General features: G+C 50.4%; 1 protein-coding gene across 2 annotated transcripts; it reads left to right on the top strand.

The window, feature by feature from the left end:
• Positions 1-436: 436 nt before the first annotated feature.
• On the top strand, positions 437-17,424 carry PTMA (prothymosin alpha). Of its 2 annotated transcripts, none has more exons than XM_015825395.1 (5): positions 437-656; positions 5,139-5,210; positions 6,322-6,418; positions 15,166-15,239; positions 17,229-17,424. In XM_015825395.1, exons 1-5 carry the CDS (start codon positions 612-614, stop codon positions 17,274-17,276), a joined length of 336 nt encoding a protein of 111 aa, XP_015680881.1. In that variant the 5' UTR covers positions 437-611; the 3' UTR covers positions 17,277-17,424. The 2 variants fall into 2 exon arrangements, with proteins under 2 accessions (XP_015680881.1, XP_015680880.1); XM_015825394.1 differs by having other exon boundaries at positions 506-656; positions 6,325-6,418.
• Positions 17,425-21,197: the final 3,773 nt, after the last annotated feature.

Below are 21,197 nucleotides of genomic sequence, written 5' to 3'. Positions count from 1 at the left end.
CATGCAACGAGAGCGGGGTGGGGGTGGGGTGAGTGCAACTCCCCCCCTCCCTCCCTCCGACTGCGCGGCCTTTGCAGCGCCTCCCTCCTGCGCGCGGGTGTTTTGCAAAAGCCGCCTCCGCGCCTCCCCTCTTTGCGCGGCCCGCCTGCCGAGCGCGCCGCCCGGGGGAAGGAGGGCGCCGCGGCCCCCCGACGGCTCGTCAGCAGCCTTGCCCATTGTTCGGCCGCTCGGCCAATGGGCGCCGGCGGCTTCTCCCGGGCCGCCCAATCGGGGCCGGCGAGGGGAGTGCTGGCGCCGCCCACCGGTCTATATTAAAGGCGGCGGCACCGCGTGAACCCTCCACTGGCATCCAAAGCCATCTTTGCATTGTTCCTGAGCCGGCTGTCGGGCTTGCGCGTTTATCGTCGCGGGGCTTCGCTTCTTCATCTTCCTCCTCCTCTTCCTCCTCCGTCGCCGTCTCCTCTGCCTCCGCTTCCCCCTCCCTCCGCGTTTTGCAACAACCTCCCCCCCCCTCTCCAGCCCACGCCGCGTACGCGCCCTCGGATCTCTTCCCGTCTTCGGGGCTCCCTTTTGTACAAGTCGCGGGCTTTTTCCTCCGCACAACTCCAGCCATGTCAGACACAGCCGTGGATACCAGCTCCGAGATCTCCACCAAGGTAAGCCTGGGCGGAACGTCCGGATCGGCTGGTGGTGGTTGTTGTTTTTCTTCTTGCACCCTTTTTGCACCCCGGTGGAAATCCCTGTAGGCTTGTAGATGCGCGCGGGTGAATGCGCTCCTTGCGCTTTCGCTTCTCCCGCAACGCGCGGCGTGCACTCGTGTCTCCTCCGCTTCGGGCTTCCTCCTTCCTTTGTTTGCGATCCGGCTCGGCTCTTGCGCCGCTTGCCCGGCTTTCTTATCCCGCCGGCCTGGCATCCTTGCGTGGGTCGCGGGGGGGGGGAGTTCGGCCCCCGTGGGGGCGCCCGGAACGCCTCGGGAGAGGCGGGCAAGGCAGGTCGTTTCGCGGGCCGTCGCGGGCTTTTTCCCCCCTCCGGTTTTGCCAGGCTTGAGTGGGCGCTTGGTGGGTGGGTGGGTAAGCGCTGCCCGTGGAAAGACGGCGCGGGGCTTTTTGACAGACGGGGCGGCGAACTTCCAGGACCCCTTTTGTGCCCCGCGGGAAGAAAAAGCCGAAAGTTGGCCGGGCGCAAAGGCCGAGCGAGCGAGCGAGCGAGCGTCCGACCGGCGGGCGGGCGGGCGCGATTGCAGGCGCCGGCTTGGCGAGATGCCTTCCTTATTCCCGGCCGTTCGACTCCGCACCTGATCCCGGAGCGCGGCTCGGCTTTCCCTTCCCGCTTGCCCTCTTCGGCGAGCGGGGGGGGGGGAGGGCAAGTTGTGCGCGTCTTGCGCGCGCCCCCTCGTTAGCACTAATTGGCTCGGGCTAATTGCGCGGAAACAACTTCGCGGACCCCCCCTCCACCTCTTGCCTGGAGAGAGAAAATCGGAAGCGGTTTGGCACGGGGGGACGGGGGGCGAGAGAGAGAGAGAGAACGAGCCCTTGGAAGGCAGCCGGGCTCTGCCCCGGGCGTCGGATCCGGCAGCCCCGGCTTGCTGCCGTCCGGCAGCGCGTTTCTTTGTTTCCAGCAGGCGGAGCGCGTCCCGTCGGCGGCTTCCCGGCCCGATCGCTCGGCTCGCCCCGTCGCCCCCTCCGTCCTCTACCGGCAAAACCCCGAGGGCTGAATGGGAATCGACAGGCGAAGGGAGAAACGGGGGGGGGGGGCGAATGTTTAGAGACCTCCGGGGGTGGGAATCTTTCCCCTTCCCGAAAGTTGGGGCGCCCCCCTTTGAACTCCGGATGGCCCTAACCCCGCTTGCTTCCCCTCCCCCCCTTGAAGAGGCAAGCCGCTCCGACGGGGGGGGGCGGTGGAGAGAGAGGAGAAGAGGGCAAGAGGAGACGTCGGAAGGCGGATTGAAGCTACCCGCCCGGCGGAACTCGCGCGTCCCTATGGATGGAAGGGAGGGAGGAGGAGGGAAGGACGGACGGGCTGGCGATGCTGCGCGGCGTTTTTCGGGGCGCCCCCTCCCCGAAAGGCAGACAGTGGGGGGGGAAGGAAGGCTAGCTTCGGCCCCCCGCCCGTCGGGCCCTTTCCCTTCCTCGCGGGCGGTGGATACAATGTAATCGCCGTTGGGTGCCCGGGCGGGGGGGGAGGGAAGGGAATCGCCGGGTCTCCAGTCTCGGGGATGCCGGAGAAAAGGGCGACGGGGGGGGAACGCAATTCCGGCCTCATTCCTGGTGGGAAGGGGCGGCCGGGAGCCCCCTCCCCGATGCCGATCGGCCCAGCCCCGCGTTCTCCCACGCGGGGATCGACCTGGACCGGGTGGGGGGGGGGAGGCGGGTTATCAAAAAGATCCCGCCCCGGACCCTAGACGGGGCGGCGGGGGGCTTTGTTTCCTGCAAAGGGTCACCTTTGGGGGCAGGTTGCAACCTGCGGGGCTGGAAAAGCGGCTGGAAGGTGGCTCTCGCGGGGATTGCGCTGGGGAGGGCAGCCCCGGGGATCGCGGGGCTCCCCCTGGGGAAGCCCTCGCAGGGGAGGGGGGTATTCACCCCCACACACACACACACAAACACAACACCCTATATCCAGTCCTGGGGAGAAAAGCCTTGCGCTGCTTTTTCCCCGCTCCCGGCATCTGGGCATTAAAACGCGGAGTTGGGGGGGGGGGCAGAAGAAAGCTTGAGATTGATTTCCCAGGCGGGCGGCGGCCCTTCTCTCCAGCGCCGCCCCCGGCTGTCTGCGGCCGCAGTAAACAGCGAGCGAGCGGCAAGCCAAAGCCGCCCCACCGCCACCACGTGCCGCTTTCTCTCGCTTTTCGCCTTCCCCGGTCCCCGCCCGCGCGGCGCCTCTTGGGAGTCGTAGTCCGCTCCCCCGGCCGCTGCCTATTGCCTCGACTGCGCTCTCCCGCTCGGGAAGGACTACGCGCCCCGGCGTACTTTGGGAGGTCGGGGCCGGCCGGCCAATCGAAGTGGCGCCAACTGTGGCGCGCAGGTTTGAATTGGCCCAGAGCGCATGGCCTTGATTGCCGCCGCCGGCCGCGGGGAAGAGGGGGGTGGTGGTTGCAGCTCTTGCGCCCCCTGCAGGAAGGAGGATGTCGTTACTGCCAGTTTGTTTTTCTTCTTTTTTTTTTAATGGGCCTTTGAAAAGCCAAAAAAAAAAAAAAAGAAAGCACACACACACTCTGCCTGATTTAAGAATTAGGGAGAGAAGCACTTAAGAAAGCTTGGAATTAATCAAGGGTGCATCAGTGCATTTGGCAGCAGTGTGGTTTTTGGTTAAAAGCTGCAGTGGTAGTGGAGTTGTGTGTGTGTTTGTGTGTGTCTGTTTGGCTTATTATGGCTTCTGTTTTATTGCCCATATTCTCCCTGTTAGCAAATGGCATTCTTCTGTATTGATGGGGCCATTAATAAAACATGTGTCTCTGTAAGATACACAATGCCGGACCTTGGCTTTTTGTTTTTGTGTGCTTTTGCTAATAATGCCTTGCCTAGATGGCAACTTTTAGGATCAGCCCTCGCCCTGTGTTGTGGCTGGCCTTGAAGCAGTAAACAGCTTTTGCCGGGCTTATAATTATAAGGGAGCCTTATCGGGATCTGTCAAAGACGTAAACATTGGACTTCAAACGTGTTGTTGCTTGTAAGCTGGAGGCTGCGGTGGGTGATTTTTCTAGGAGACTCTGTCTAGGGAAAAAGGGGAAAAAATAGTGCTTGTGTTCTTGAAATGGCATTGGAGGCAGCGGCTTTTCCTGGCCTTTGTAAAAAGTTCAAATTTAGGGAACTGGATGCTTTTTTTCCATGAATTTGGCTGCTGCTTTCCTACCGCAGAGCAAAGAGTTTGCCTTTTAGAAGATCTGGATCTGGAAATTAGAATGACCAGACAGATTGCCACAGATCAAGCCAGCTTTTGCAACAACTGTAAGGGCAGGAAAGGTAGAAACTACAAGTAGTCCCTCGGCTTAATGGCCACAATTGAGCCCCCAAATTTCGTTAAGTGAGACGCGTTGGCGAAGTGCAGTTTTGCCCCATTTTACAACATATCTGGCCGCAGTTGTGCACTTGATAAGTGGGTGCCGTGGTTGTTAAATGAATCTGGGCTCCCCTCCGATTTTGCTTATCAAAAAGGGGTCACGTGACCTTGGCACAGCAAAAAAACGGTCATAAGTATGAACCAGTTGCCAAGCACCTGAATTTGGATGACGGGGCTGCTACAAAGAAAATAAGAGCGAAAAACCGGTCATCGATCACTTTTTTCAGTGCCTGTTTTCTAAGTCCAGAACTACCTGTACTCTTTAAAAGAGTAGATGGGGCTGGCAGTTCAGTTTTTAAAAAGGAAATTCCTTTTTAAATTCTCACTTTGGCCGCAGTTTTGAGGCACGTGGAGGCTAAGACCGTGGGCTGTTTTGGGGGGCAAACATGGGCTGACCCGGAGAGGTTTAAGAAAACCGCTCGCTCTTGAGTCGTGCGAACCAACGCTTGTCTAATAATCTGCGGGAAGATTATTCTTTATTTGCCTGTTAACGCTCCGTGGAGAATGAAAAAGATAGATAGCCCGTTTGTTAAGTCCGCCCCTGGCACCTTGTTGTTTTTCCCCCTACAGGCAAGTGTTTCTGCAGAATTGTGTTTATACGAGGGCTCCCTCTTCGCCCTTCCAGTTCTGGAACACGCCAAGACACAACAATGCAAGGGTTTTGGTGTGGTGGTGGTGGACAGTTGTTCACTGGCAGGTCACACTGCCTTGCCACAGGAATTGCACCCTCATTTGTAGGGGAAGGGAGCAGATGAGAGAGAGGAAAGCCCTTTAAAAAAATAAATAAAATAAAATGAATAAAAACGCATCACAAACTCCCTTCGCCTTGGAAGGGTTTTGAGTCTGGTCAGTCCCCTCTTGCTGTGATTTGAGGGCCTGCAAAGAAAGCCTTACAACTCCTACATAGTAGTTGTGTTGATGACCGTGTTGTGTTTACTTTTTTCGCGCGCCCCCCCCCCAACTTTCGGGAGGGAAAAGGATGTCGGGCATTCTCCTGCCTAGGGATTTGCACCAATCCTGTTGGGGGAGGCTGGAATCCCGGTGACTCATGGTGCTTTCTTTTCCTTTTTGCCCCTTTTCAGGATTTGAAAGAAAAGAAGGAAGTTGTGGAAGAAACAGAAAACGGGAGGGATGCCCCGGCCAACGGCAATGCTGTAAGTATCTCAGCTGGGATGAAATTGGGGGGGTTGGGGGGTAGGAAGAGCCGGTGACCACCCCCCCATTGAAGTTTCCTAAATAGGAGAAACTTTGCATTGGCTCATTTTTTTAACTTCCTGGTCCTGCTGCGAGGGATCACTCCGTCCACATTCCCACAACCATCCTCAGATGTGGTTAGAGATAAGCTGGACAGTTCAGGCTGGCAGCCAGCCCCTGTAGAAGCTTAAGCCATTGGAGTTTAATCTTAATTAGCAGGTTCTGCAAACTATGGCAATTCTGCTTGGTTAATTCTAGTCTAGTGAAGAGACGGACGAGGGGTGACATGATTAGCAGTCTTCCAGTATTTGAGGGGCTGCCCCAAAGAAGAGGGAGTCAAGCTATTCTCCAAAGCACCTGAAGGCAGGACAAGAAACAACAGATGGAAACTAACCAAGGAGAGAAGCAACCTAGATAAATTGGAGTTTCCTGACAGTGAGGACAATTAACCAGTGGAACAACCTGCCTCTAGAAGTTGTCAAGGCTCCAACACTAAAGCTTTTAAGAAGAGACTGGACAGCCACTTGTCTGGAATGGCACTATAGAATTTCCTGCTTGAGCAAGGGGTGGACTAGAAGACCTCCACGGTCCCTTCCCACTCCGTGATTCTGAACTCTGGTTTAGAGTGGTGTGTGAACCCAGGACATTAGTTCTTCTCATGTAAGGAAGGGACACCAGTCCATATTTCAAGTATTCTATTCATACAGGGGAGCGTCAAGCAGTGTTTCTTAACCTTAATCACTTGAAGAGGGGTGGGCTTCAACTCCCAGAATTCCCCAGCCAGCTCAGGGTGTGCAGAGCAGGGGTGTGGGGGGGGGACCCTGGCCCTTTTATGACTTGTGGACTTCAACTCCCAGAATTCCTGAGCCAGCATTGCCCCCTCCCCTTTTTAGTTTCCGCAAACTGCCCTGTAAACGACAGCTCTTTTGTCACAGCTGTAGGACTTCCAACAGAGATGGCTTTGTTACAGGCCGTAGATCTGTAAGGGCCAGTTTGGTGAAATGAATGGGGGGGGAGGTGTTTGATAGGCTCCCCATTTTTTTTTTTTAAGTGTGCTTCATTTCCGCAAAGGAGAACGAGGAAAACGGGGAACAGGAGGCGGACAACGAGGTAGACGACGAAGAGGAAGAGGTCGGCGACGAGGAGGAGGATGAGGAAGAAGGCGATGGTAAATTTTTCCTTTTGGGGTCATGGTGGGGAAATGTCAGTCTGCCCGAACGGAGGGCACCGCGTTGGAGAAGGTTAAGATGAGCCTTGCTAGGATTGGAAGCGTGGAGGGGGCTGGCTCCCCCTGGTGGCCCTTTTGCGTAGGGCACGATGAACGAGTCAAAAGTTCGTCTTTACCCCTGTGGGTGATCTCAGCAGGGGGAAAACAACTAAATAGGATTGTGTGCATTCGCAAAAACGGGTGCCAGGATCTGGAATTCACAGAAGTCTCCAGGTGTGACCTTTTGGAGGGGGGGGCAGGAATTAAAAGCAACCGTTCACTTAAATGGTGCCGCCTTCTAAAGGACTGGGATGAACAGAATAATAACTTTATTGTCACTTTGAAAGGTACATTAATTGGCATACATTGCGGCGAAGTTTCATTTTAACGTATGCCAATTAATGTACCTAAGAAGTGACAATCAAGTTATTATATTCTATTCTTTCAAACCAGACGGGTTGCGTTCCAACCAAAAATGTGCAGAAAAATATATTTATTATTTTACCGATGTATATTTATCCCATCTTAACGTTCCTAATACTCCTTCCTCCCTTTTTTTTCCCCTCACAACAACCCGGTGAGGTGGGCTGGGCTGGGCTGAGAGAGAGAGAGAGAGACTGGCCCAATGTCATCCAGCCAGCTTCCTGCCTAAGGCAGAATTTGAACTCACCATCTCCCAGTGATTGACCCAAAGCCGTCCAGCTGGTTTTCATGCCTAAGGCGGGACTAGAACTCATCTTTTCTGCTGATTGGTCCAAAGTCACCCAGCCAGCTTTCAGGCCTAAGGCGGGACTAGAACTCATCTTCTCCTGCTAATTGGCCCAAAGTCACCCAACTGGCTTTCATGGCTAAGTCAGGACTAGAACTCACCGTCTCCTGGCGATTAGCCCAAAGTCACCCAGCTGGCTTTCCTGCTAGGATGGGACTAAAACTCGCCATCTCCCATTTTCTAGCTTGGTGACTTAACCACTAGGCCAAACTGCTTCTTTCTTTCTTTCTTTCCTTCCTTTCCTTTTTTCTTTTTTTTTCTCTTTCTTTCTTTCTTCCTTTCCTTCCTTTTTTCTTTTTTCTTTTTTTTTCTCTTTCTTCCTTCCTTCCTTCCTTCTTTCCTTCTTTCTTTTCCAAACTGTTTGACTTCCGGGACTGAGGAAGAACGCATTCTGGAGCTTCTGTTGGAGTTGAACTTGTGGAATATTTATTAGATTTAAAAATAAATAAATAAAAAATAAAAAAAACCCAAACTTGTCTGGGCAGTTTTCCATAAAACCCGTTAAAAATACAGTGCAAATAAAAGTCTGTGCAGTTAAGATCAACAAAAGGCAAAATGGGAAATGCCCCCATTTCAACCAAGTAGCCGTTCAGGAGCGAAAGAAGGCAATTGCTGTTAAATAGAAGGAACAAATCTCAGTATAGTCTGAAAAAGAGACTAGTTGCCCAGCTGTACCGGATGGGCTTTTGCAAATGGGCCCCAACGCCCGGAGAGCTCTTCCTTGGGGAAGGCTGGGTGAAGAGGCTATTCCAAGCAGTCCTTAACGACTTAACGACCACAATTCAGCTCAAAACGTCTGTCACTAAGGGAGCTTTGCCCCGTCTTACGACTTTCCTCGCCGCCCCTGCAGTCGTTCAGTTATTAACACGGTCGTTAAGCGAATCCAGCTTCCCCCCCATTGACTTTGCTCGTCAGAAAGTCGCCAAAGGGGATCACGTGACACACCCCGGGGACGCTGCGACCGTCGTAAATACGAGCCAGTTCGTCCAGCGTCCGAGTTTTGACAACAGGGACGCTGCAATAATCATAAGCGTGAAAAAACCGGTCATAAGTCATTTTTTTTAGGGCCGTTGTAACTTTGAACGGTCACTAAGCAGGGATTCCCTGTAATTGCTAGCTGGGCAGAATTTTTTTGCCCGGAAGATAAATGCAGGTCCGTTCTTGCACGGCACAAGGTGCAGCCTCTGTAATTTGATATTCCTGGGCTGGTGCATCTTGGGGGGAAAACACCTGCTTTTGGGGTTAGCCCTAATTGTCGGGCTTTCCCGCCGTTTGCTGTTGCAAAGCGAAACATTCGTTAAGCGAATTTCGCCCCCCAGTTAACCACAAAAGTTGTTAAGTGAACCACTGCAGTTCTTAAGTTAGTAAACGGGTTGTTAAGTGAACCCGGCTCCCCCGTGGACTTTTGCTTGCTGGAAGGTCGCCAAAGGGGATCCCGTGGCCAAGCATCCAAAGTTACACACACACACACACACACAAAACACCGACTACGGAGATGGCTGCAACGGCCTGGCTGAGGAATTCTGGGAGTTGAAGTCCACAAGTCATAAAAAACCAAGTTTGAAGACGCCTGGTCTGGATCCAAGCCTGCAGTTTTATCAAAACGGCATCTTGGGAATTTTGGGAGTTTGAAGTCCACCAGTCATTAAATAAAGGGCCACGTTTGCAATTTCGAACGGCCGCTAAGCGAACCGTCGTAAGCCGAGGACGCCCTGCGTTGTGCAGGGACTCGTTCGTCGATCGATGCCACAGACTGGGCAAAGCTGCCAACGCTTTTGGCGCTTCGAATGACCCGCAGTTGCCCTGGACGGGCGCTCTCTCCCTGGGCTTGGCTGCCCCGCCCTGACTCCCCTGCCAGCTGGAAGGCGCCCATAAAATGCCAGCTGCCAGACCCGCTGAGCCAAACCTGCCGCCCGCCCGTCAAGGAGGCGACTCTGCCAGGAATTAGAAAGCGGCAGGCTCCCATTGAGGGCTTCTCCCCCCCCCCAATAAGTCCACTGGCATCCCGGCTGTTGTTTTCCAGTATCCGTTGCCGGGTGGGGACAGTTGCCTGGATACACCCTGCCTGCTGATGGAGGAGGAAGGGTGTGTGGGGGGGAACGGAGCCCAGAAACCATGGGGGGGTGCCTTGCACTGCCAGCCTCCCCCGTCCTGCCTTCCCTCCCTCCTCTCTCTCTCTTCTCTCCTCCCTCTCTCTCCTCCCTCTCTCTTCTCTCCCTCTCCTCTCTTCCCTCTCTTTCTTCTCCCTCTCTCTTCTCTCTCTTCTCTCCCTCTCCTCTCTTCCCTCTCTTCTTTCTTTTCCCTCTCCTCTCCCTCTCTTCTCTCTCTCCTCTTCTCTCTTCTCCCTCTCTTCTTCTCTCTTCTCTCTTCTCTCTTTCTTCTCTCTTTCTCCTTTCTCCTCTCTCCCTCTCCTCTCTCTTCTCTCCCTCCTCTCTTCCCTCCCTTCTTTCTTCTCTCTCTCCTCTTCTCTCTTCTCTCTCTTATCCCTCTCTTCTTCTCTCTTCTCTCTTTCTTCTCTCCCTCTTTCTCCTCTCTCCCTCTCTTCTCTCTCTCCCCCCTTCTGTCTCTTTCTCCTCTCCTCAATTGGCTTTGCGTGCCACGAAATTGGAGAAGCTGATCTTGCAGGTGGGGTGTGTGTGAAAAAGTTATTCTCAGGTGACCCTAATCTCTCTCGCAGATCCCAGTGGCACTTAAGCCAGCTTATTGGCCTCTCTGGGAAAGGGTCAGGCAAGCCCATTTATTTAAATCCAAGAGCCTTAAAGCAACCACCCCCCAGCTCTGGCTGGAAAACTCTGGGGGTGAAGGAAGATCTCCCTCTCCAGTCAGATTGGGTGGTCTCTGGATGCTGTGGCTTTGTTTCCATCCTTTCCTGAATCAAGTTGTGTTCAATGCCTCTTCTTTTTCTTCTCTTTCCCCTTCTTTTCCTCCTTTCCTTTCTCTCCCTCTCTTCTCTTTTCCTTTCTCTCATTTCTCTCCTCTCTACCATCTTCTCCTTCCTTTCTGTCTCCCCTCTCCTTCCTTCCTCTTTCTCTTCTTCCCCTCCTCTCTTTCTCCCCTTTCTCTTCGGTCTCCCTCCTTTCCCCTCTCTTGTCTTTTTCTCTTCTTTCTTTCCTCTCTTTCTCCTCTCTCGCCCCTCTTCTCTCTCCTCTGCCCTTCCTCTCTTTCTCTCTCCTATTTTCTCTCTCTCCCCTTCTCAGAGTTTGAGAGGAAACGGGGAGAATCCAGAAGCGGGATAATTGGAAACCTTGTGCCCAAACTGGCTCTCCCTCCCTTCTCATTAAGGAGAGGCTTATGGTGGAGAAGAGAGGCGGAAGTAATGGGCTTTCGGCTGGGCAAGGCAGCCCCCGCTTGGCTGCCCCGGGGCCTTGTGTGGCCTCGGTTGGAAGGCCTCCATCCCAGCCGCCGGCCTTTCCCACAAAGTCTTTCTCCTCCCCAGGGTTCTTGGTAGGAACCGGAAGCTTTTCCAACACTTCGGTAGCTTAACTCTTAGCCACGTCCTCTTTGCCAGGATTTCAGATTAAAATTAACATTCATTAACAATTGCATGCGTGGTAGAAATTAATGGGTGAGTGTTCAGCAAAACGCTTCCTATTGCCGCACAACCTATTTCGCAGGGGTGGGTTTTTTGGTTTTTGGTTTAATGGTCCTCGATTTACGACGGTTTGTTTAATGACCATTTGAAGTGACAACAATTTTTTTCACACTTTAACGACCGTGGCAGCATCTCCGTGGTCACGTCGTCAAAACTCAGCCGCTTGGCAACTGACTCGTATTTACGACGGTTGCAGTGTCCTGGGCGGGAGGGGGGGTGTCACGTAGATCCCCTTTTGCGACCTTCCAACAAGCCGAATCAACTTTTTAACAAGAGTGTCACAAACTTAACAACTGCAAGAATCGTTGTAAAAGGGGGAAAAATCCACCTTGCAACTATCTTGCTTAGTGACAGAAATGTCTACCTGTATTGGAAAAGGAAGATAAGTGGGGAAGGTTGGCTGTGTTGGTCTGGCACACACATAAACACACACAGCTGGCAGATCTGAAAGCCTGCTTGGTTTCTACATTTCCCTAGAAGCAACTCTTTTCAGGAAGGACTCCCTTCTGTCCTCATGTTTTGCAACTTCCTGTCAGCATCTGGTTTGGCCGACGGACAGGAAACGGGATGCTAGTTTAGATAAATTCAACCCGTCTCTTCTGGCGGACTCTTGACCGCTTTGAAGGCACTGTCTTGGGGATCAGCCTGGAAGGATGTAAAGCAGGGGTCTTCAAACTTGGCCCTTTAATGACTTGTGGACTTCAACTCCCAGAATTCCTCAGCCAGCCTCCATTTTGTTTTTTAGATTTAAGACGGGTCTTCAAACTTGGCCCTTTAATGACTTGTGGACTTCAACTCCCAGAATTCCTCAGCCAGCCTCCATTTTGTTTGTTAGATTTAAGACGGGTCTTCAAACCTGGCCCTTTCATTTCATTTCATTTATTGGACTTATATGCCGCCCTTCTCCCCACAGGACTCAGGGCGGCTCACAGCATATTAAAACAGTATAAAACATTATCCCCAATAAAAACCAATTAAAAACAAATATTTGTCGCTGTGTCTTATTAAAATCATTAAAATTGTCCCTATTTAAAATTCACCCTAGGCCAGACCCGCTTGCTGNCTTCGAATGACCCGCAGTTGCCCTGGACGGGCGCTCTCTCCCTGGGCTTGGCTGCCCCGCCCTGACTCCCCTGCCAGCTGGAAGGCGCCCATAAAATGCCAGCTGCCAGACCCGCTGAGCCAAACCTGCCGCCCGCCCGTCAAGGAGGCGACTCTGCCAGGAATTAGAAAGCGGCAGGCCCCCCTTGGGGGCTTCCCCCCCCCCCCCCCCCAATAAGTCCACTGGCATCCCGGCTGTTGTTTTCCAGTTTCCGTTGCCGGGTGGGGACAGTTGCCTGGATACACCCTGCCTGCTGATGGAGGAGGAAGTGGGTGGGGGGGAACGGAGCCCAGAAGCCATGGGGGGGTGCCTTGTACTGCCAGCCTCCCCCCCCTTCTCTCCTCTCCTCCCTCTCCTCTCCCTCTCTTTTTCTCCCTCTTTTCTCTCCCTCTCTTCTCTTTCTTCTCTCTTTCTTCTCTCCTCTCTTCTCTCTCTCTCTTTCTCCCTCTTTTCTCTCTTTCCTCTCCCTCTCTTCTCTTTCTTCTCTCTTCTCTCTCTTCTCTCCCTCTCTTCTCTTCTTTCTTCTCTCTTCTCTTCTCTCCCTCTTTCTCCTCCCTCTCTTCTCTCTCTCTCTCTTCCCTTCTCTCTCTTTCTCCTCTCCTCTCTCAATTGGCTTTGTGTGCCACGAAATTGGAGAAGCTGATCTTGCAGGTGGGGTGTGTGTGAAAAAGTTATTCTCAGGTGACCCTAATCTCTCGCAGATCCCAGTGGCACTTAAGCCAGCTTAGTGGCCTCTCTGGGAAGGGTCAGGCGAGCCCATTTATTTAATCCAAGAGCCTTAAAGCAACCACCCCCCAGCTCTGGCTGGGAAACTCGGGGTGAGGGAAGATCTCCCTCTCCAGTCAGATTGGGTGGTCTCTGGATGCTGTGGCTTTGTTTCCATCCTTTCCTGAATCAAGTTGTGTTCAATGCCTCTTCTTTTTCTTCTCTTTCCCCTTCTCTTCCTCCTTTCTCTCCCCTCTTCTTCTCTTCCTTCTCTCTCCTCTTCTCTCCTTTCTCTGCTTCCCTCTCTCCTCCTTTTCTCTCTTCCTTTCATTTCTCTCCTCTACCCTTTCTTTTCCTCTCCTCTCCTTCCTTTCTGTCTCCCCTCTCCTTCCTCTTCTTTCCCTCCTCTCTTTCTCCCCTTTCTCTTCGGTCTCCCTCCTTTCCCCTCTCTTGTCTTTTTCTCTTCTTTCTTTCCTCTCTTTCTCCTCTCTTGCCCCTCGCCTCTCTCCTCTGCCCTTCCTCTCTCTCTCCTGTTTTCTCTCTCTCCCCTTCTCAGAGTTTGAAAGGAAACGGGGAGAATCCAGAAGCGGGATAATTGGAAACCGTGTGCCCAAACTGGCGGGAGTTCTGGCTCTCCCTCCCTTCTCATTAAGGAGAGGCTTATGGTGGAGAAGAGAGGCGGAAGTAATGGGCTTTCGGCTGGGCAAGGCAGCCCCCGCTTGGCTGCCCTGGGCCTTGTGTGGCCTCGGTTGGAAGGCCTCCATCCCAGCCGTTGGCTTTTCCCACAAAGTCTCTCTTCTCCCCAGGGTTCTTGGAAGAAACCGGAAGCTTTTCCAACACTTCGGTAGCTTAACTCTTAGCCACGTCCTCTTTGCCAGGATTTCAGATTAAAATTAACATTCATTAACAATTGCATGCGTGGTAGAAATTAATGGGTGAGTGTTCAGCACAACGCTTCCTATTGCTGCACAACCTATTTCGCAGGGGTGGTTTTTTTGGTTTTTGGTTTAATGGTCCTTGATTTACGACGGTTTGTTTAATGACCATTCGAAGTGACAACAATTTTTTTCACACTTTAACGACCGTGGCAGCATCTCCGTGGTCATGTCGTCAAAACTCAGCCGCTTGGCAACTGACTCGTATTTACGACGGTTGCAGTGTCCTGGGCGGGAGGGGGGGTGTCACGTAGATTCCCTTTTGCGACCTTCCAACAAGCCGAATCAACTTTTTAACAAGACTGTCACAAACTTAACAACTGCAAGAATCGTCGCAAAAGGGGGAAAAATCCACTTTGCAACTATCTTGCTTAGTGACAGAAATATCTACCTGTATTGGAAAAGGAAGAGAACTGGGGAAGGTTGGCTGTGTTGGTCTGGCACACACATAACAAACACACACAGCTGGCAGATCTGAAAGCCTGCTTGGTTTCTACATTTCCCTAGAAGCAACTCATTTCAGGAAGGACTCCCTTCCGTCCTCATGTTTTGCAACTTCCTGTCGGCATCTGGTTTGGCCGACGGACAGGAAACGGGATGCTGGTTTAGATAAATTCAGCCCGTCTCTTCTGGCGGACCCCTGACCGCTTTGAAGGCACTGTCTTGGGGATCAGCCTGGAAGGATGTAAAACAGGGGTCTTCAAACTTGGCCCTTTAATGACTTGTGGACTTCAACTCCCAGAATTCCTCAGCCAGCCTCCATTTTGTTTGTTACATTTAAGACAGGGGTCTTCAAACTTGGCCCTTTAATGACTTGTGGACTTCAACTCCCAGAATTCCTCAGCCAGCCTCCATTTTGTTTGTTACATTTAAGACAGGGGTCTTCAAACTTGGCCCTTTAATGACTTGTGGACTTCAACTCCCAGAATTCCTCAGCCAGCCTCCATTTTGTTTGTTAGATTTAAGACAGGGGTCTTCAAACTTGGCCCTTTTATGACTTGTGGACTTCAACTCCCAGAATTCCTCAGCCAGCCTCCATTTTGTTTGTTACATTTAAGACAGGGGTCTTCAAACTTGGCCCTTTAATGACTTGTGGACTTCAACTCCCAGAATTCCTCAGCCAGCCTGCATTTTGTTTGTTAGATTTAAGACAGGGGTCTTCAGACTTGGCCCTTTTATGACTGGTGGACTTTTACTCCCAGAATTCCTCAGCCAGCCTCCATTTTGTTTTTTAGATTTAAGACAGGGGTCTTCAAACATGGCCCTTTGATGACTTGTGGACTTCAACTCCCAGAATTCCTCAGCCAGCCTCCATTTTGTTTGTTATATTTAAGACGGGTCTTCAAACCTGGCCCTTTGATGACTGGTGGACTTCAACTCCCAGAATTCCTCAGCCAGCCTCCATTTTGTTTGTTAGATTTAAGATGGGTGTTCAAACCTGGCCCTTTGATGACTTGTGGACTTCAACTCCCAGAATTCCTCAGCCAGGCATGAATTGTGGGAGTTGGTCCACAAGTCATCAAAGGGCCACGTTTGAAGACCCCTGATGTAAAGAAACCTTGGGCCAGGAGCTCGTTTCTCAAGCTGTCCTTCTTCCTTTTCTAGGCGAAGAGGAAGATGGCGACGAAGACGATGAAGCTGAAGGTCTGACCGGCAAACGGGCAGCTGAAGACGATGAGGTGAGGGACCCTTGGAGAGAAGGCCAGGAGGGGAGCAGTTTTGGCCCCATCTCTACCATTCATAATGTTTAATATCTATGGAGATCCGAGATCTGAGGTCATAATTATCCCAAAAGTGCTTTTCCAGGAGGCAACTGGACTTCCTTGTTTTTTTTCTCCTTGAAGACGTTTTGCTTCTCATCTAGAAAGCTGATTCAGTTCTGACTGGATGGTGGAGGATGGATTTATACTCCTTGCAGACCGCTGGTCATTTGCCTTCTTTTAGAGAGGAGTTGAGGCTACCTGGAGATTTATCTGTGTCCTCGGGGTCACCTGAGTGGTGCAAATGGGCGTGGAGCCTTCTTGGAACGGCTGAAAGGACTGTCTACAATGGGGTCCTTTCTGCAGATCCAAGAAGGCTCCACATCCATTTGCCCCACTCAGGTGACCCTGAAGCGCCAGGTAAACCTCCAAGTGGCCTCAACTCCTCTCTAAAAGAAGGCAAATGACCAGCTGTCTGCAAGGAGTATAAATCCTTCCATTCTCCACGCTCCAGCCAGACCTGAAGAAGCTTCTGGGATGAGAAGCGAAACGTCTTCAAAGAAAAACCAGAAAGTCCAGGTGCCCCTTGAAAAAAGCACTTTCATAAACCGACATTCCCAGGGATCTTCAGAGCAAAGGCAATCGACAGATAATCCAAGCTATAACTCTTAGCGCAGAGGATTCTAGGCAGGGACCTCAGGGTTGTGGCTGAGGAAAATGGGGGATGTAGTCTGACCCAGATTTAAAAAAAAAATGACATTAGGAAAAAGGCCTAAAGGTTTTTTTATTTATTTATTTTTTATTTATTTACCAAATTTAGAAACTGCCTTGATCCCTCACAAGGGAGGCTTTTATGTGATAAGCCCCCACAAAAAATAACAGAAGAAAATGGGATGGGAAGGCAGTTGGGCGTGTGAAAGGATAAACGTGCTTTTCCTGCACCGCTTGGTACGTCCCTGAAGAGTTCTGTTGGATCAGGAAGGTGGTGAGGGGCTCCTGCTGTTACGTTGCTGAAAGATATAGGAAGGTGGACCTGGGGCATCCTTGTGGCTCTCTGAGCTTGGTGGGGTTCTTGAAGATGTTTTGTTACTCAAGTAGGTAACATCATCAGTGCTAGGAGGAGGACTGGGGTGTTTAGTGCTCTCTGAGCTTGGTGGTTTTCTTGCAGACATTTCATGACCCAACTAGGTAACATCATCAGGGCTAGAAGGGAGGAGGAGAAGGACTGTGGGGTGTTTAGTGCTCTCTGAGCTGGGTGGTTTTCTTGCAGACATTTCATGACCCAACTAGGTAACATCATCAGTGCTAGGAGGACTGTGGGGTGTTTAGTGCTCTCTGAGCTGGGTGGTTTTCTTGCAGACATTTCATGACCCAACTAGGTAACATCATCAGTGTTAGGAGGACTGGGGGGGGTGTCTTTGATGCTATCTGAGTTGGGTGATTTTTATTGCAGACGTTTCATGACCCAACTAGAGAACATCACAGTGTTAGGAGGGAGTTGGAGACTGACCCCAAGATTAATGTTAGACCAACAATCAGTAGCAAACCAGCAGGCTAACAAAGGAATCACCATAATAACACAATAACAACACAAGCTCTTGTACATAAACTGAGAGCAATCCCCCCACTCTCTTCTAACACTGATGAAGTTACCTAGTCGGGTTGTGAAACGTCTGCAAGAAAACCACCAAATTCAGACAGCACTAAAGATCCCACAGTCCTCCTCCCTTCTAGCACTGATGATGTAAGCTAGTTGGGTCATGAAACGTCTGCAAGAAAACCAAGATGAGAGAGCACCAAGTACCTGGGGTTCAACCCCCAGTTTCGGTACTGTCGGGAGGGATGGACCTGGCCGCAAAAACCGATTCCAGGAGCAGAAAAAAGATCTCGATCTCGGAACGGGATATTTTATACTGGTGAAAATCCCCTCCCTAATCTTGATTCCTGTGGCCCTTTTTGTCCTTGCAGGACGACGATGTCGATCCGAAGAAGCAGAAAACCGACGAAGACGATTAGAGAGTTAGAATAATAAAGAAACAGCTTTTTTTTTTTAAACTTAAAAAAAGAGGAAAAAATTTTTTTAAAAAAAGGCCAGCGTGACCTACTTTTACCTTTGAAAACTTCCTGTTACAGAAAAAAAAATAAAATAAATACGTCCCCTTGTTGCTAATGGTCACCATCATAAAGTAGAGCAAACGAACCCCGTAAAAGCCGTACGGCGTAGAACCGCCATTTTGTTCCGACTTGAACCCCTTCCCCACCCCCCAAAATCTCCCTTCCCCCATTGTGGCTGGGGGAGTCTCTGTCCCTCCCCTCCCCACTGAAAACTTCAAGGCCCAGTTTGCTTTCTTAAAAGTAACTTTAAAAGGAGAATTTGTTTGTATTTTTTATTTACATTTTATATTTTTGTACATATTGTGATGAGGTCAGCCATTTTTAACGCGATCTCCGATTGACCAAAAGGGCGGGGGAGGGGGGCTTTTGAAGTGCGTTTTTTTTCCTTCTTTTGTTCCTTATAAACGAAACAAAAAAAAAAACGAAACAAAAAAAATTCCTGACTTTACTTGTGGTGTGACCGTGTCCAAAAAAACAAACTAAAAAACCATTGTCTCGAAAGGAGAAGAAAACTTAAAAAAAAGACCTTGTAAAAAAAAGAAATGATGCAAAAAAAAATAATCCAACGTTTTATGATGAGCATTCCAACAACACTTTTTTTTGTGTGTGTGTATGTACTTTTACCTTGTACCATAAAAGTAGTGGGTTTGTATGAGATGGCAAGGCCAAAGATTAAAAGGGTTTTGTTTTTTTGTTTTTTTGGTTTTTTTTCCTTTTTGTCTAAGAAGTTGCTGTTAATTTTTTTGTTTTTCTTTTTGGCCTGTTTGATGTATGTGTGAAAACAATATTGTCCAACAATAAACCGGAATTTTATTTTGCTGAGTTGTTTTAACGAAGCTGGTTGCACAAAGGCTGTGTAGTTTTTTTTTCACCCTCTTCTTTCCCCCTCCCCCACCCCACCCCAGTAAAATTACCTCAGCTTATTGAGGCTTTAGCAAATAGTTTTTGTACATAAAAGTCCGCAATTGGGCCCCGAATTTCTGTTGCTAACGTGACACTTGTGAGTTTTGCAACATTTTAGGACCTTTCCTGTCACAGTTGTTAAGTGGATTGCTGCAGTTAAGCTAGGAACACGGTTCTTAAGCGGATCTGATTTTCCCCATTGACTTTGCTTGTCAGAAGGTCACAAAAGGGATCACAGGACCCCAAGACGCTGTGACCATCATTAATATGAGGCAGTTGCCAAGCATTTGAATTTTGATCAGATTCTGCAATGGTCCTCAGTATGAAAAATGGTCATAAGTCAATTTTTCAACGTCGTAACATCAAAACGGTTACTGGTTTTAAGTTAGGGACTCTACACTATTACATTCTCCCCACCTCATCCTTTCTCTCCCTCTCTAAATATTTTTCTGCTTTGCAAAATGCTAGTTAGAGCCAGTTTGGTCTAGTACAGGGATAGGCAACCTTGGCCGGTGGACTTCAACTCCCAGAATTCCTCAGCCAGCATGGGGGAACTATGGCCCCTTTGTGACTCGTGGACTTCAACTCCCAGAATTCCTGAGTCAGCATGGCTCAGTTTGGAAACCTCCTTTTCCCCTCAGCATGGCTGGCTCAGGAATTCTGGGAGTTGAAGTCCACGAGTCATAAAAGCCAAGGTTGCCTACCCCTGGTCTAGATTAAGATGCTGGTTTAGGGACAAGGAGGCATTGAACTCTAGTCCCACTTTAGGCATGAAAGCCTGATGAGTGACTTGGGGCCAATCACCAGGAGATTCTGAGTTCTAGTCCTGTCTTAGGCATAAGCTTCATGGGTGGCTCTGGGCCATCCCGGTGATGCAGCCTAACCTTTGGCTAAATGAATCCTAGTTTTGTTCCTGTGAGGCTATTTGGCCATAAAGATAGTTCTCCATTGCTTTTCCTTTCAAGTTCATTTAGGGCAGTGGTTCTCAACCTTTTTAATGCCGCGACCCCCAACCGGTTGTAAGTTGAGGACTACCCAACCGGTCGTAAGTCGAGGACTTTCCCTGCCCGGGAGCGCCGAGCATGCGTGGTTCTGCCCCCTGCACTGGCCGAGGTGTAGCTGGCAAGCGGCAGAGATGGAGCAGGCTGACCACCAGCTGGCCCAGTTCAAGGGAGGTAAGGCACCCGCCGGAAAAGGGGAAAAAAATGGCAGACAGCCTTGCTTGGCGACCCCCGTGAAATGGTCGATCGACCCCAAATGGGGTCGCGACCCATAGGTTGAGAACCGCTGATTTAGGGTAATGCCCTGGGATCGCCTAGTGGTCTCCTGTCCTCAAGCAGATGGATGGGGACTTCTGCTCAGATCCCCATCAAGGAATCCCAGTTTGAGTGAGAAGGGCATAAAACACCTCTATGCAATGTTTCCCTACCAGAATTTCTTTCCAGCAATGGTTCCAGCTCATAAGGGCAGCTTTCCAGAATGTTCTCCAGGTGGGCTCCACCCACCCACCTACACAGAGCCCCGTAAAGAAGCGTTCTTTCTGCAATGGGGGAATCCAGTCCAAAAACCCCACCATGAATCAGTTGACATGAATAAGGGTCTGAAAGTTAAAAAAGGAAGAACGGGCTGAACATGCAAAAAAAAAATGGAGGTGAGGTGAAGTAGGCTGGTAGTCTCTTATCTGGGTTCTCGAAGAGATCCTAACCTGTTCTAGATTTTAGTCCAGCCAAGATAACTGCCTAGAAATGTCACCCAGGCCCACACTTATCCTTTCAATTTTTGCTTTGAGTTGATTCACACGTGTCAATCAAAGAGGGCCCATCATCTTTCCTTCTGCTGTTTACTCCACCTAGGATGTCTGGACCATGTACAGGAAGGAGCGGGTGTCAAAAAAGTAAAATTGGGAGTGCTTCCACGGTTGATGTTCGGGACACCTTGCATAGTTCTCATGACATTTGTACCCCTGTAAAATCTAGTCTATAAAATAAAGCTAGATAACCGCCAGAGGGCACCAAACAGTGGGTGTATCGTGCTGTCATCTAGTGGTGGCACTGGGGCATTACAGTTCAGATGTCCACACATCTCCAAATGGCAGTTTTTCCAGTGCCATCGTAACTTCAAATGGTCGTTAAACAAATGGTCGTACGTGGAGAACTGCCGCTAATCGAGCATATTGCTAGGACTCCCCTTTAGGGAAGAAGGATGTGTCTTCTGCCTGCATTAATTATTTTGGAGATGATCAGTGATGGTATCACGAGTTCCCATTATAGACATAACCACCTTGTTGTACGGATGAGTTGCATTCAGTCATGGACAGACCTTTGGATGGATGGTACAGGGGGTTAGAACAGAATAGAACAGAACAGAATAGAATAGAACTGGAAGGGACTTTGGAAGTCTTCTAGTCCAGCCCCCTGATCAAGCAGGAGAACCTATACCGCCTCAGACAGGTGACTGTCTAGCCTCTTCTTAAAAATCTCCAGTGATGGAGCACCCACGATTTCTGGTGGCAAGCTGTTCCACTGGTTGATTGTCCTCACTGTCAGGAAGTTTCTCCTTTATTCCAGGTTGCTTCTCTCTTTGATCAGTTTCCAACCATTGTTTCTCGCCCTTCCCTCTGGTGCTTTGGTGAACAACCTGACCCCCCTCTTCCTTGTGGCAGCCCCTCAGATACTGGAATACTGCTGTCATGTCACCCCTATTTCTTTTCTCTAGACTGGCCATACCCAAATCCTGCAGCCGTTCTTCGTATGTTTTAGTCTCCAGGCCTTGGATCATCTTAGTTGTTCTTCTCTGAACTTTTTCTAAGTCTCAACATCTTTTTTGTGATATGGTGACCAAAATTGGCTGCAGTATTCCAGGTGTGGCCTCACTAGGGCTTTATAAAGCGGTACTAGTGCTTTGCGTGATCTTGATTCT

This window comes from Protobothrops mucrosquamatus, unplaced genomic scaffold (genome assembly GCF_001527695.2).
Source record: "Protobothrops mucrosquamatus isolate PMUCROS unplaced genomic scaffold, P.Mucros_1.0 scaffold2616, whole genome shotgun sequence".
Lineage (NCBI taxonomy): Eukaryota > Metazoa > Chordata > Lepidosauria > Squamata > Viperidae > Protobothrops > Protobothrops mucrosquamatus.
The sequence above is the reverse complement of the archived record's forward strand: the minus strand, read 5'-3'. Positions and strand labels throughout refer to the sequence as shown.